We start from the raw sequence: 16,079 nt of genomic DNA, 5'->3' as shown, positions 1-16,079 counted from the left end.
GAAAGCTAATGGGATTCTTCCTCCTCCTGCCCGGAAGTTTCCTGTGGGGACATAAATTCAAATTGAGAAAAAACAGTTATAGAATAGATGTGCAGAAATTTGCTGTTAGCTAGTGGGTGGTTGATTGCTGGAACAAACGTCCATCTAGACAAACATTTAGAGTGAAGATCACTCCTTTATCAAATTACAGCTCTCTTTCTCACCCAATCACTACAAAAGTGGAGGTGCTTATTGGATGTTCAACAATAGCCTTCTTCAAGACAAGGAATACATCTCTAAGCTGCAAGACCTGATATCCAACCTTGCCCAATCCAAAGACAGATTGGAGCCCATGAACACGTGGTGGCCTAGATTTAAAAGTAAACTGAAATCATTCTCGCAAACCTACAGCCATCAGAAAAGTCAACAAAAGCGTAATAACCTCTATCAACTTGAGCAAAGGCTGAAAAATCTCCCATCTGAAAGTCAGACCTACCAGTCAACACTACAAGCCATACAAACCCACTTAGAACACTCTGCAAAAGGCGCCCTGCTCCGATCAAGATACACCCACATAAATCTATCTGATGCCCCGACCAAATACTTTTTCTCATTAGAAAGCAGACATCAGAAATCAACCACCATCACTGCCATTCAGCTGCAAAACGGAAACATCACTGAAGACCCAGAGGAAATCTTCTCTGAAGTAACAAGATTTTATAGAGAAATTTACAGTTCTCAAGAAACCTCTACAAAGGCAATGGAGGAAATCCTTTCAGGACTTAAAAAAATCTCCCATACGGCCCATTGCAGCATGGAGAAACAAATCACCCTACAAGAACTAACAGCAGCATGCAAAGCCCTTTCCAAAAATAAATCACCGGTTCTGGACGGACTGACTTCTGAATTCTTCCAAACGTTTTGGGATCAACTCGGAATGCTACTCTTTGAAATGCTTGAAGAAGCTCAGTTCCATGGACTACCAGCTTCGGTCACCACCTCTGTCGCTCGACTGATTCCCAAGAAAGGAAATCGCGCCAATTTACAAAACTGGCGCCCGATTTCCTTAATGAACACGGACTGTAAAATCATTTCCAAAGCCATCGCCAATAGATTAAAAGCCACTCTCCCTGATATCATCGATCACCAACAAACATATTCTGTACCTGGAAGATCGATTCACGACAATCTACATCTGATCCGAGACCTCCTCTCCACTGCAAACAGCCAAAGAGAATTCCTAGCACTAATTAGCCTTGACCAGGAAAAGGCATTCGACAGCGTTGAACACAGCTACCTATTTCAAACCTTGAAAGCCTTTGGATATGGACCTTACATCATCGGAACAATCCATCTGCTATATAAGGAAGCCAAATTCTGCCTGAAACTCAACAACCAGCTCACCTGCCACTTTTCGTATTCCAGAGGGATAAAACAAGGCTGCCCACTCTCTGGACAACTCTATGCAATTGCCATAGAACCATTCCTTAATAAAATTGCCACCAGTATACAATCCCGACGAACGCTGCTACCAGAACCCCACCTAAATATAACCTACTCAGCATACGCAGATGACGTCACAATTGCAATACGACACGAGAGTGAATTTGAAGTCATTCAAAAGGCTCATGATCTTTATGCTCAAGCATCAGGCGCAAAACTCAACCACTGTAAGGCCAGCGGCCTGTGGGCTGGCAACTGGAAAACTAGAACCGACTCCCCCATCCAAGGTACATGGTCCAGCGAGGGACAGAAATACCTAGGTGTGTACCTTGGCAATACCCTCCTTTTCTCCCAGAAGAACTGGCCCGAATTGCTGAGTTGTTTCAACAAAGTACTCGGAAGATGGAGAAGCGTGTGCGCCACATCTTCGCTGAGAGGGAGAGTGCTTGTGGTCAATCATATGGCGGCAAGCGCTCTCTGGCACACCTTCAAAATTCTCACTCCACCTGCTGACTTCCTCCACCAAATCCAGGCATCTATCCGAAGCTTCCTTTGGAACAAAACCAACTGGATGTCCTGCTCCAAACTTAGCCAACCACTTACTCACGGGGGTCAAGGGTTGGTCTCTTTAGACGACAAAATCACAGCATTCCGGATCACCTTTCTTCTTAAGACGCTGCAAACAAAATACGCACATTCCAACACTACGGATAAACTACTAGCCACAGCCACTAGAGGACTATCCCTTTCAACAATATTGAGAATGGACATGGCACCAGTACCACTCAAACTACCGCCGTTTTATAAAGACGCACTATACCGCTGGAAAAAGCTAAACCTTCACCATAATCTTGAGAGAACATCCCTTCCCAGAATACTTTCAGAACCGCTCTCCTACAATAAAAGAATAATAGACCCTGCAAATGATGATATTCTCTTCTTCCCTACGTGGAACCGGGCAGTAATAAGAACCATAGGCGAGCTCCTGACACCAAGCCTTGAATGGAAAGGATCAGAAGATTTGCCCATTAAAACCATTAATGCAAAGCAGTAACACATACATCTAAAATCAGCGATCACACAAGCTCTTCCAGACATCACTACAACTAAAGGGATTGAAAATGTCACTGGATCCTCGCTTACACCAACCTTCGTCATCACATCACCAGAAGACATGGTACCTCTGTCTCCTGCACCCTCCAAAAAAGTCTATCAGCTAATCATGTCTCGCCATGCAACCACGATTTTCCAGTCATCCACCTGCCAAGCTGTCCCTGCACCCCTCTCCACTCACCACAAGCCACCATCAAACTTTCAGTGGAACCTTCCGTACAGGACGAAATGTTCCAAATCGGACGCAGACATCCAGTGGAGACTGTGGCACAACATCCTTCCCACCCCAGTCAAGCTACAAATCCTCGGGTTACGCTCCTCAAACTACTGCCTCTTCTGCGCCACCCCAGGTACCCTGGAACACATATACCTGGCATGCCCTGTGAACAAGGAACTCGTCAAATACGCTTTGGATGCAGCAAAGCTTGCCTGCAACCACGCCCACACTCCGGAGGACTACTGGTACCTACTTCACTCTGAGCAGACAGCACACACCACCTGCAACTTCCTATTCATTGCGGCCAAGGCCGTCATTTACAGCTTCTACTTGAAGCACACAAGAAGCAGTGACGACGTGCTACCTGTCGACACATCGGCGCAACATCTGAAGTGGAGCCTACGGAGGAAGTTGCAGAGCAGACTTCTACTCGAATTCCACTGCAAAAGACCAGAAACTGTCATCTTAACAGCGAATGGAACAGTGGCGGTCACCTCTTCACCATCACTGAACAGTCCATCACCTTCAACGTGTGACACTTAACAGGAGAACGACCCAACCCCAAGAAACTGTTTTTTTTCTTATTTCCTGAAATTAAAATATTGAAACCTTTGTATTTCTTTCTAAAAAGTTTTTCTTTATCTTTCTTTTTTGCTTTGTACATAGAATGTAAATACAATAGTTGTTGTTGAAAATGTATCTACTGTTCACATTTTAATAAAAAAAAAAAAAAAAGAGTGAATGGATGGGTAAAATGAGAAAGGTTTTTTTGGCTGATGCTGTATAAACTTGCATTCTTGCATCATATGCCTCCGCTAATGTTAGTGCTAATTTAGTGGTGTCACGTACATCTAAACTTGTTTACAGTCATGGCTGCCTGATAATCTTTGATTACTCCCTATTGGACCAAAATACATTATTAAAACTTAATCTATTTATATCTGTTTTTTCTAAAACAGATGTCCAAGGATATGTACTGCTAAATTAATTTTATCTTAACTTTAATGATCAATGCCAATCGTCTGATGGAGGGTCTTTAACCAATTGTTACCCTTTATCAGTCCTCATGTTTTGCTTAATATGTATCTACCAAATCATGTATGTATATATATATATATATATATATTCACACACACACATACACACTCACAAGCTTCTTCTAAAAACTTTTCTCCCACTGATTCTTCACTTTCCACTTTGCACGTCTTCACGGCTACAGGTATCAATTGATCATCCTGAAAAATTAAATATTTATGATTAACCATAAATTAATTTATAAGTCACCATTGAATTATATTTATTTAATTCAGAATATAACATTTCCTTTAATAATGAGAATAAATCATTTAGCCATTTACCACTTGCTCTTTTTTTTTTTAAGCTGGTTAATCAATTTTGTATAAATGCCATCTTGCTAATTTATATAGTCAGTGCCCTATAAATTTGCGAAATGCAAATTTATAGCTTTTTTTCTGTGGCTGAAGCTCTTCTGTTTAAGAAAGAATTGCACAATGTAGTGCTTATCAAACCAACAAACTATACACCCCCCCCCCCGTCTCTCTCTCTTTCTCTCTCTCTCTCTCTCTCTCTCTCTCTCTCTCTCTCTCTCTCTCTCTCTCTCTCTCTCTCTCTCTCTCTCTCTCTTTTCTGGAAGGGGGCATAGTCAGAATCTGTCATTTTCTATCCCCAGAATAAATCCACCTTCACTTTATGTGCTTTAGTAGTTTTAGTGCTGTTTCACATATTCCTCGATGATACAGAAACATGAAGATGACCTGGATGGTTTCTAATTGAAACAATTTTCCAAGACTGCTCTTCCTTAGCACTCTAAGAACTACACTTTCCAAAATTCCAGCTTTAGTACTTACAATGAATTGAAATAAGACATGATGTCTGTCTTCTTTCTATAACTTTGGTAATTTCATCCAAGGATTCCTGATGATCATAGACACATCAACGCTACATTATTCTCTAAGTTTAGGGACGAAAATAATGTTCTTCACATGGCAGTCGATTCTGCAGGTTTATCAACCTATGGGATCTCCCTGTTTAGATATGCATAAGAAATTGTTGGAAAGAGCAGACCTGGCTCCTTCTTTAAGAGGTAACAATACAAGTTAACCCTCCAAAAGGTCTATGAGTTCCGTTATAAGCTGGTTATAAATGAACAAATGCCTATATTTGTGTTTTTTTAACATCTGTAAAAGGAATGCAGAACAACTAATCAAAGTGAAATGTGCATGTATTTACTGTTGTACAGTGAAATTTGCCAGAGCCTGCTAATAATGTATTTTTGAATTTTTGAAGGAGAGCAAAACGTTTTTGGACATGATGGAGACTAGACAACAGGGAAAAGGCATAAATTTTGATGCCACTGTTAATGGGGGTGAGCTCAGGCCCCTTCACTGCAAGCACGAATGCAAATGAAATTGAAAGAAGGTTTATAATTGTTGGGATTGATATGTCTGTGACAGTGTTCATTGAAATTTCATGCAATGCATTTAGCTTCTTAATCTTCTTCTCTGGTGTCTGTTGAGCTCTCCTTCTAGTAAGCATTAAGAGATGTAATCTTGAAAAATGATTGTTTGTACCCAGTCTTCATTAACTTTTCAGCAGTGGCATAGGACCCTATCATGTGCCCCACAATAAAATGTTTTGCATAATAATTGTTGATGCAAGATTAATGGCCGAAAACATTTTCCACTTTTCTAAATACACAGGGGTGGCTCATTGGAAGGCACTGAGGAACTGCAGCATCCCCAGCTTTTTAAATCTAGAATACAGTCAATGGAGTTATATGAAATTTTGTGAAGAACAATGCAACGCAATGTATATTTTTATTAATAGGCCCCACATAGAGTATACTCATCCTCTATTTTCAATAATAAATGAATAAAAACACAAAATCATTTTGAACTTTGAAGTTTAACTATAGGTGGAACTGTGTGCTACACATTTCCACATTTTGGCCCCAGTGCTTGAGTCGATGCATAGTTGGCAGGTTGTCAATATGCATGTTTTATAGGTGATAAAACGAGTCAAAGGAACTGCGGAGCGAGCAGTGCAGCTCTGAACAGTGCACCAAACTTGAATGAAAAAGTTATTAATCTATTTTCAACAAATAAAAACTGAACAGTGAATTTTGTTTTTGAATAAAGGTTCAAGTCTGTTAATGGTAAATGTCTTGTTAATGTTTTGTAGCATTTTTAACTTATTATTATTATTATTACCATCTATGTCTACATATCTTAAAACCAAGGCAATTTAATGTAACTTTAAGAAGCCACACCCACATACATCAGAGTCACGAGCTGCCACTGTAAATGCATATCTCATTTTACTGAAGTTCTTTTCTAAGTTTTTCTTTGTATTTTTTTTTTATTTTTAACTGTTTTATATTTTTACATTCTTTACAGAGTAATTAGGGTAAAAGAAATTGAGGGATGTTGAGCAACTGCTTTTGTAACCTTTATGCTTTTAAACAGCAATACTTAACCCAATTTTGACATCAAATTCAAAAATTCAGCCCAAATATGACAAAAAAGGTACAGATGACAAATAAAGTAATAGTGAAACATCTGGTAATATGTGGTGATAACTTCAGGAGCTGATTTCTCAGGCAATTTTGATAAAAATAGTTTGTAGGAATGGTCCATTTCTGAATAATTATGGAGTTCCACAATGTTCATATATTCTCAGCAATGCAATATTGACAATAATTTATGCTCCTATACAACCTTGATTGAACAAAAACTGATGAAACACATGCAGAGAAGTGCCATGCAAAGTGTTCTATTGTTACTTTCAAAATGCCTTTTTGCAAGTGCCAAATATGCTGATGTGTATTTTTACAGATTTTATGATGGAAATGTTGTTGCTGAGCACCAGCAAGGTTTTTCAAAATGTAGAGTTCCAAAACAATAAATCATTAGCAGAGTTTTCCAAATGCTGAAAGATACCATATCACTTTCCATCATTCACATCCCACATGAGCTTGCAGTTCAATACGATGTGGCTGAGCAAGAGAACTTCATCCAGGAGGTAAAGAGTATTACTCATGCTGATGCAAAAAGATATCTAAGCATCTTAGTATTTCCCAATAAAGTATGGGGAACGCTGCATAAAGAAAGCATGTATCCATACCATGTGCAGGATGTGCAACACCTCGATCCTGTGGATCCTGTCCGATGGCTGCAATTTTGAAATTGACTGAATAACAATCACCATTTGCATCATTACATCCTATTCAGCGAGGAAGCTCAATTTTCTGGAGATGGTGTCAGAAATGCAACACAATTCCAAAATTGGTTGAAAATAAATGAAATGAACTCAAAATTGCCTCAGAATTGGCTACTGAAGTCCAATGTAGCATGTTGCTGTAATAGACAAAGACTGGTATTTACACAATTTTTTCGAGCATTATTATATATATATACAGTCAGTTCTGCTATAACACGGAACACGTGTTCCTAAAAATCTCCGTGTTATGGTATTTCGGGTATTATAAACAACAGGGCTTATGGGAAAAATAGAGATAGAGGCAAAGCACTCAAGAAAAAAATGTTCAGTCTGGTAAGTAAAACACTGAAAAACAGATAGAAACCCAATAAAATTGCTAACACAGGTTAAATTCCTAATAAATAAATAAATATTACAGTAAATATAGTTTACCTTGACAAGATATGAAGTTTGCTTGTTTGAAGTGGGTGTGGTGGAGGGCTGTAGCTGGTGAGTTATAGTGAAGAGGTAGACTTAATGCTGCTTTCATTCTGCACTCACTGCTTGGCTTCTTGGCACCAGGACACTTACTCGTGTCTGGGATGCTGTATGAATTATCATTCTTAGAACAAAATGTTGTTCTAAGAATGTTATACTCAATGTGAAGGGTGTGATTCGCTGTCCTGATTTTTTTTTTCCCTGCACTGGTTTTACATTGTGAAAAGAGTAGCGGTGTCGGAATCCATTAAACCAGCCACTATTAGCATTAAAAGGAGCCACTTCTGCAGGATTTGGTGATTTCTTTTTAAGGTTTTCATATATAGTTAGTGCTTTCTCTTTCACAGTGAGCTTGGTCACTGTGAAAGAGAAATTCGGTTAGCAGCCTAACCGGTCTTCAATCCGGTTAGCAGCCTTTCCATTACTTCTATTTCTTTAGGTCTTGTTCTAATTGACTTTGCAGCACTTGAAGTTGTTCCAGCTATACACAGCTTTTATTTTCACAGCATTGTCTCTGATGGTGCACAATAAGGATTCACTTAAGCCCATTGCTCAAGAAATATCACATGTTCCAGCTATACACAGCTTTTATTTTCACATCATTCTCTCTGATGGTGCACAATAAGGATACACTTAAGCCCCTTGCTCTAGAAATATCACGTGTTTTCTTTCAAAATGTTTTATTACTTCAAGTTTCTCATCTATACTTAATAATGCTTTCCTTTTACACTCACTGCTTGGCTTCTTGGAACCAGGACGCTTACCCATGTCTGGGATGCTGCATGAATATACTTGTTATAAAGAAAAGTTAACAAATGCGGGAGAACAGTCCAAGATACACACTTGTAGGATAACGCACACTATTATAACCTCACACATTGAACTCACATGTAAACATGTTGATATGGGGGTTTGATGGCATATAAGCTACTTTGGCTATAATGCATGTAAACATGTTAAACTTCAAATATGTGTGAGAGCTATATTTCCCATTTAGTTGTAATGGTTGGAGACTATGTACGCTTACGTACATAGCTTAATTATTAATGTAATATATACATACTAACTGATATTTCTGTTCACAGACTTTTTTTTTTGGATTGTAAAATTTAAAACAGTAAAAACGATAAGCAATTGATAACGACGAACATGGCATGCACAAAAGAGAAGATTGTGAAAATTTATTTACATTTTTTATATGATTGAAGAGGAAGGGGAAACACATCTCACCATAATGTGAAAACCCACAGAATTTCAGCTATCGCTATTATTGTGAATGCAGTAAGATCAAGTTTACTACCCTTTATAATTAGACTGTGCTAACAGAAAAGCTCAATAAACTGGGACCTACAAAGTGACCTCCAGAAATGAGCTCCTCCACTCGCGCTATCCCATCTCATGAAATTTCTGTTCGAAAAAAAAATCTTATGAATACAGAGAATGACACAGTGTCATTGACCAATACGGTTACAGTAAATGGAAAATATAGCTCTCACACATTTGACCTTTGACATATTTTAAGCTTTGTAAACTGGTATGTATTGCTGCACAGGTTGCTACGTTCAGCTTGATGCTGGGTTTTACATTCACCTGGTGTTACTCGCAGATGAAATCACGCATGAGCCAACATGGAAATCACATTATAGTTGCATCGTTACCTAATATATCAATTGCGTTGGAGCAAATTCGCGTTATAGCAGAACTGACTGTATACACATATGTATGTGTGCACTTGTATAATGTAACGTGAACTATTAAAATGAAAAATAATACAGAGGAATATTCTATCGATGCAACATATAAAAGAGAATGATGATTAAGAGGACGGGGGAAATTGGTTATGCAATTTAAATCTTTAATTGCAAAGTAACTTAAAAAGAATGTAAAGTATATTTTAAGAATTTAAATATCTTTTAAGAAAATGAGAACTAGAAATGAGAGCTGTTCCTTGCATAAGTTGGCCAGCCTAGAAGATTCTAGAATAGTCAGAAGAATGAAAACAGAAGACAATAAAGAAAACATAAATTAAAAAAACAATATCTAAAACAAAAATCAGATATCAAAATTAAAATGCAAAACTAAAATTAACTATAAACCGATGAGGACTAGCATTAATGATATACAGCATTAGGATATGAATATTCTTAAATTATATAAATTTTAAGGTGGAAACACTATTATCACCTCACATTGAACTCACATGTAAACATGTTGATATGGGGTTTGATGGCGCATAAGCTACATTGGCTATAATGCATGTAAAACATGTTAAACTTCAAATGCATGTGAGAGCTATATTTCCCATTTAATTGTACTGGTTGGAGACTATGTACGCTTATGTACATAGCTAAATAATTAATAATTTCAGAAAATATTCTTAACTCTGAAAGTGATTCTTGCACTGCTTCTATTGGAATGAGCAGCAGTCTGGAAAGTAAGATGCAGGATATTTCAGAGACTGCCAGGAGTCATTGCGGTACAAGCAAAAACATGGGTTGTGTTAGGGTAGCTAAGAATAGGAACAGGTGCATGTATACTTGCGTGTACACTAATGCTGGGAGCTTGGTGAATAAATTTGATGAATTTGAGGTATTGCTCAAAACATCAAAGGCAGATACTGTTGGGATGTCAGAGATGTGGTGTCACACTGATACAAGGAATGCAGAACTGGATTTTGGGGAGTACAATGTGTACAGAAAGGATAGACAAGACAGGAGGAGGGGTTATGCTATTAGCTAAGAAACACATAAAATACATGGAAGTGCAGTCAGTCAACATCGCTGGACAGTGCACTGTTGAGTCAGTTTGGCGTGACATAAGCATTGGGATATCAAAATTGAGAGTAGGAGTGTGCTATAGGCCTAATGACTCCGATGAGTACAATAAGAAACTGTACAGAGAAATAGAGTGGGCCAGTAAATCAGAGAGTCTTATAATGGGGGATTTTAATTTCCCAGATATTGACTGGAATTTGTAGGTTGGTGACTCACACACTAGCAAGGCTTTTGGGGATTTATTGGATGATTGTTTCCTACATCAGCATGTTTGGGAGGCAACTAGAGGGAGTAATACTTTTGATTTGATTATCAGTAGTGATTCTTCATGCATTAAGAATCTGCAGATAAAGGAACCACTAGGTGGCAGTGATCACAGTGTGCTGAAGTGGGATTTACTCAGAGAAGTAACTCCCGTCAGGGGTAAAGGGAAGGGTTTTTGCTTTCGTAAAGGGGACTACGATGGTCTGAGACAGTATTTAAATTCTATACAGTGGGACCAACTGATGTGCTACCAACAGGAAATTCAAAATGGGTAGCATTCAAAGAACTTATCTTGGAAGCTACTAGGCTTCACATACCAACTAAGAAATATTGTTCAAGGTTTAGGCCTAAATGGATGTCAGATGCTAATGAGACATATGGCAGAGAAGAAAAATGGAAGGGATACATATAAATTAACATGTGACACAGCAGCCTTTTATAAATATAAGTTGATCTGTAACCAAGTTACAAAGGAGGTTAGGCAGGTGAAGGCAGATTATGAGAAATTTTTGGCAACGGATGCAAAGAAAAACAGCAAAGAGTTCTTTACTTAAGTAAATTCTAGAAGGAAGGGGGATGAATCAGATTGCTCCACTTGATATCGATGTTTCAACTGTTGATGATCCTGTTCAGGTAGCTAACAAAATAAATGAATATTCTGCATCGACAATCACACATCAGGAGTTATTCAGCGAGGGGAATGCCAGAGCTGTATTCAACTCTGGCAGTAAGCTAGATAAACTTGTAATAACTGAGAGTAAAGTGGAGGAGAAATTGCTGAAAATAAACACAAGAAAGGCACCCGGGGTGGATGGGATCTATCCAGTTATATTAAAGGAGGCAGCAAAGGAAGTAAGAAAATCCTTAGCCATAATTATGAGAGCTTCCTTGGACTCAGGGGAGGTACCCATAGACTGGAGATTTGCAAATGTGACCCCAATTCACAAAGGAGGATCAAAGGCTGACACAAGTAATTATAGACCGGTGAGTTTAACTTCTGTTCCCAGAAAATTAATGGAGGCACTGGTTAAGGAAGCACTGCAGGGTCATCTTGACAAGACTTCAGTTATAGCTCGGACACAGCATGGTTTTGTTAAGGGGAAGTCTTACCTGACCAATTTGATTGGATACTCTTATGCAGTCACAAAAGAACTGGATGCAGGGAATAACTTTGATATTATATACTTGGATCTTAGAAAGGCTTTTGATACTGTTGCACATAGAAGACTGCTGCACAAATTGTAGCAGTGTGGCATTGGAGGCAAATTGCTGCTATGCATATAGGGGTGGTTGTGGGGAAGAAGACAGAGAGTGGTAATCAATGGACACTGCTCATCGTGGACTGATGTTATTAGTGGAGTCCCTCAGGGTTCAGTATTGGGCCCATTATTGTTTTCTGTATTTATAAATGATACTGATGATGGTATATCAAGCTTAATGTCCAAGTTTGCAGACGATACAAAGGTTGGCAGGGCTGTTAAGGACACTACTGATGCTATGCTGCTGCAACAGGATTTGGAAAGGTTGAGCAGATGGACTGAGAGGTGGCAAATGAAGTTTAACATTGACAAATGCAAAGTACTACATATTGGAAACAGCAACCCCAGAACAACATATCAACTCTGTAGTACTACACTGACAGTGGTCGAGAATGAAAAGGACCTGGGGGTAATTGTGTAGGCACATATGAAGTTCTCTGATCAGTGCAGACGGGCTGCAAGAGTAGCTCATGGTGTCTTATCAATGATATACAGGAATTTTTCTAGCAGGGATAAGGAGGTGATTATTCCCTTGTATAAGGCAATGGTCAGGCCACACCTTGAGTACTGTATACAGGTCTGGAGGCCTCATTTCAGAAGGATGTTGAGCTGCAGGAATGAATACAGAGAAGGGCAACAAGGTTAGTGAATGGAAAAAAGGGTTACTCTTACGAAGAAAGGCTTAAATTTTGCAAATTACAGTGTCTGGAGACTAGGCACCGGCGAGGTGATCTGACAGAGGTGTATAAAGCCTTGAATGGTTTGAGCATGCTCATATTGCTGATGGGATTCTGCCTCTTGCTCAGAATAATCACCTGAGAAGGCATAAATTCAAATTGAGGAAAGACAGATGTAGGATAGATGTGCGGAAATTTGCCTTTAACCAGCGGGTAGTTGGTTGGTGGAACAGACTTTGATCCCTTGTTATGGAAGTCGATAGCCTAAATAAATTTAAGGCTCAGCTGGACAGGTATTTCGAACGAACGGAGGGGTGAAGTGGAAGGTTTTTTTTCCCCCCTGGCTGATGCTGCATAAGCTTGCTTTCTTGCATCATATCCCTCTACTAATGCTAATATAGCAAACTCACAGGTGGTTCAGAATTTTTAAAGATGGAAGTAATCCAATTACTAAAATTAGAGCTTCAACACTGCTGTCACCACAAAAATCATAAACTGCTTCTGTAACTGTGAGAGATGATCATCTTACAACAAGTAACACAACTGGCAGAGATGTTGAAAATATTAGTAGGAATCATATTTAGGAATCATGGTATTCTCCACGACAATTTGCATATGACATGTGCTTGTTCACACTGGATTCCAAGACTACTCACACCAGAGCAACAACAAGTTTGAATGGAATTTTGTCAAGAGCTGCAATGAATAGTTACTGAAGATGGTGAGTTCTGCACAAGGTGATAACTGCAGATTAGACATGGCTTCATCCCTTCAACCCTGAAAATAAAAGCAAAATTTGTGGCTTCTGCAGGAAAGGTTATGGTAATCTCTTTTTTTTTTTTTTTTTTGACATTCGAGAAATAATTTAACAGTATGTTGTGCCACGTCATATGACTGTTACGGGACCTAACTATAGAACTGTACTGCACAATTTGGGAGATCTCATTAGTCACAAATGACCACAACTGCACTTAAGTGGGTGGAAGCTGCATCACAACAATGCACATACTGTCATGGAGTACTTAAAAAAAGTAGTACTTAGCCAGTATTAATGTCAAATGAGTGTTAAAATTTTCTAGTTGTCAGAAGAAGATGTAAAGACAGAAAAAGATTCTGAAACTTGTGTCAAAAAATGACTTCAACTATGTTTTTCAAGACTGGTAGAAACATTCGATTATGTGCATTTCGCTAAATGGGGACTACTTTCAAATGGACTATCAAAATAAGGATCATTAATAAAGGTATGCTGTGAGTAAAAAAAAAAAATTATATAATTGATCATTCTTTATTGAAAATAGCCCACATAGGAATTTCTATAACCAATTTTTTGTTAAAATCTTCATATTCATCTATTCTGCTTCATAATTACATTGATCGAATATTCTTCTGTATTAAATATTCCATTTTAATAGCACACATTAGCTTATGTATTACCATACACATTGGTTTTAGCTGTTTTATGCTAGAGACCAAAATGGTGGGACAAAAGTAGGTAAACAGTACTGATCGGGTATACCCCCCACCTCTCTCTCTCTCTCTCTCTCTCTCTCTCTCTCTCTCTCTCTCTCTCTCTCTCTCTCTCTCTCTCTCTCCCCCCCCCCCCCATGATATAAAGGATTCCGAAAGTAGGTATACAGTATTGTATAGCTACTTTTGGCCCACCCTATTATAGCAAAATTAATTAACAAATATTTATTATTATAGCAAAATTTAATATAACAAAGCATGCAAAAACCAAATGCTGTAGCTTTATTGTTTTGAAGTGTATATTGCTGCATTTACACTTCAAAACAAAACAACCTGAGGGGACATAAACTCAAATTAAGAAAAGACAGATGTAAAATAGATGTGCGGAAATTTGCCTTTAGCCAGCGGGTGGTTAATTGCTGGAACAAACTTCCATCTGTCGTTGTGGAAGTTGATAGGTTGAATAAATTTTAGGAGGAACTGGACAGACATTTGGAGGGAATGGTGTGATTTTTTTTTTTTTTTTTGGTTGATGCTGCATAAGCTCATACACTTGCTTTCTTGCATCACATGCCACTACTACTACTACTACAACTACAGCATTTGGTTATTGTATGCTTTGTTATATCAAATTTTTATTATTATTATTATTATTATTATTATCCATATGATGCAAGGAAGCCTGAGGCTTATGCTGCACCAGGAAAAAAAAAAAAGTTCCCGAGTAGCCCTGAGAGAGAGAGAGAGAGAGAGAGAGAGAGAGTCAAAAGTAGAAGGGAATCACCAAGAAAGGGAAGAATGATGATATCCGGCTCAGGACCCTGGGTGTGCCAAGCCCATACTCACCAGATGTGAGCCCCCGGGGTTAAATCTCAGACAAAGAGACTACAAATGATATGGTGAGTCAGCAGCACATAACTTCTGCTTTATTCAGAAAACATACAGTGAATCATCCATGTACATGGATTGATAATTAATAAACATGATAACTTTGCTCTTGACAAACACCACCATACTGATCTTAAATAGTTTAGATCATACTTCTCTTTCTTGGTGATTCCTTTCTACTTCTCTCTCTCTCTCTCTCTCTCTCTCTCTCTCTCTCTCTCTCTCTCTCTCTCTCTCTCTCTCTCTCTCTCGGCAACTCGGGAATTTTTTTTTGGCTGGTGCAGCACAAGCCTCAGGCTTCCTTGCACCATATGGCCAGTAATAATAATGAATAATGATAATGATACCAAAACCAGCCCAGCTTGAGCCTATGCTTCAACAGCAGACAAGACAATGATATTTTCAGCAGCAAAGATCCATGGTCCCAAAGAAAGTAGTCAAAGTTTATAACTCAATTGTCAGGAAAGTGTTGAAGTTAAACATAAGAAAGGCATCTGTCTGGATAGGATCTATCCAGTTGCCAGAATCCATGAAAAAGTTTGGTGAAATTGCAGCAGTTTCTCTTGACATTTCTAAGATTTTTTTTTTTTTTTTGTAAATAAGCTTCAGTTTTATGAAATGCAGACTGTTTTTTGTAATTGGATATCCAGTTTTCTCTTTTACATCACTTTTGAGTGGTAAAGAAACTTTTGGAATGGTTGATGACCTTGTAGAGGGGATATCATCTTTTAAGGGCACAAAAGGCGATATAGTTGTACACGTTGGCAGTAATGATATTAAGAGTAGGAGACCGGCGGAATTACTTAACAAGTACAGGTCACTGTTGAGAAAAAGCCGTGAATTAGGGTTGAATTTGAAAGTGTCTGCAATTCTGCCAGGTTCGATAGGAGGGAGTATATGATGAGAGCCCTGTCGATCAATTCGGCCCTGGAAAGATTGTGCAAGGCTCAAGGGGTAGAATTTTTTTCAGCCTGGTCTGTACTTGTTAACAGGAGAGACTGTTTCTACAGGGATGGGATACACTTAAATAGAAAGGGTGCAAGAATGTTTGCTGATGCTATCGAGGCAGTGTTAGGTGGGTCGGAAAACTGCTAGATTAGGGGGATACAAGGACTAATAGATTAACAGTAGCCACTGGCAGAGGTGAAAGTGATTCCTGCACTGCTTCTATTAGAATGAGCAGCAGCCTGGAAAATAAGATGCAGGATATTTCAGAGACTGCTGGGAATCATTGGGGTACAAGTAAACACATGGGTTGTGTTAGGGTAGCTAAGAGAAAGAG

The 16,079-nt window shown here is 38.6% G+C and overlaps 1 protein-coding gene across 1 annotated transcript in view; it reads right to left on the bottom strand.

Moving 5' to 3' along the window:
• The window catches only part of LOC150081130 (focal adhesion kinase 1-like), a 1,307,299-nt gene that overhangs the window by 631,331 nt on the left and 659,889 nt on the right, over window positions 1-16,079 (bottom strand). Inside the window, exon 16 of the mRNA XM_090380936.1 lies at window positions 3,903-3,987. Within this exon, the coding sequence (XP_090237062.1) occupies window positions 3,903-3,987 (85 nt within the window). The remainder of the gene's footprint in view (window positions 1-3,902; window positions 3,988-16,079) is intronic.

Source organism: Mastigoproctus giganteus, chromosome 9, assembly GCF_048544385.1.
Source record: "Mastigoproctus giganteus isolate SK-2022 chromosome 9, ASM4854438v1, whole genome shotgun sequence".
Lineage (NCBI taxonomy): Eukaryota > Metazoa > Arthropoda > Arachnida > Uropygi > Thelyphonidae > Mastigoproctus > Mastigoproctus giganteus.
Note: the sequence above shows the minus strand (reverse complement) of the source record. Positions and strands in the feature narration are given on the sequence as shown.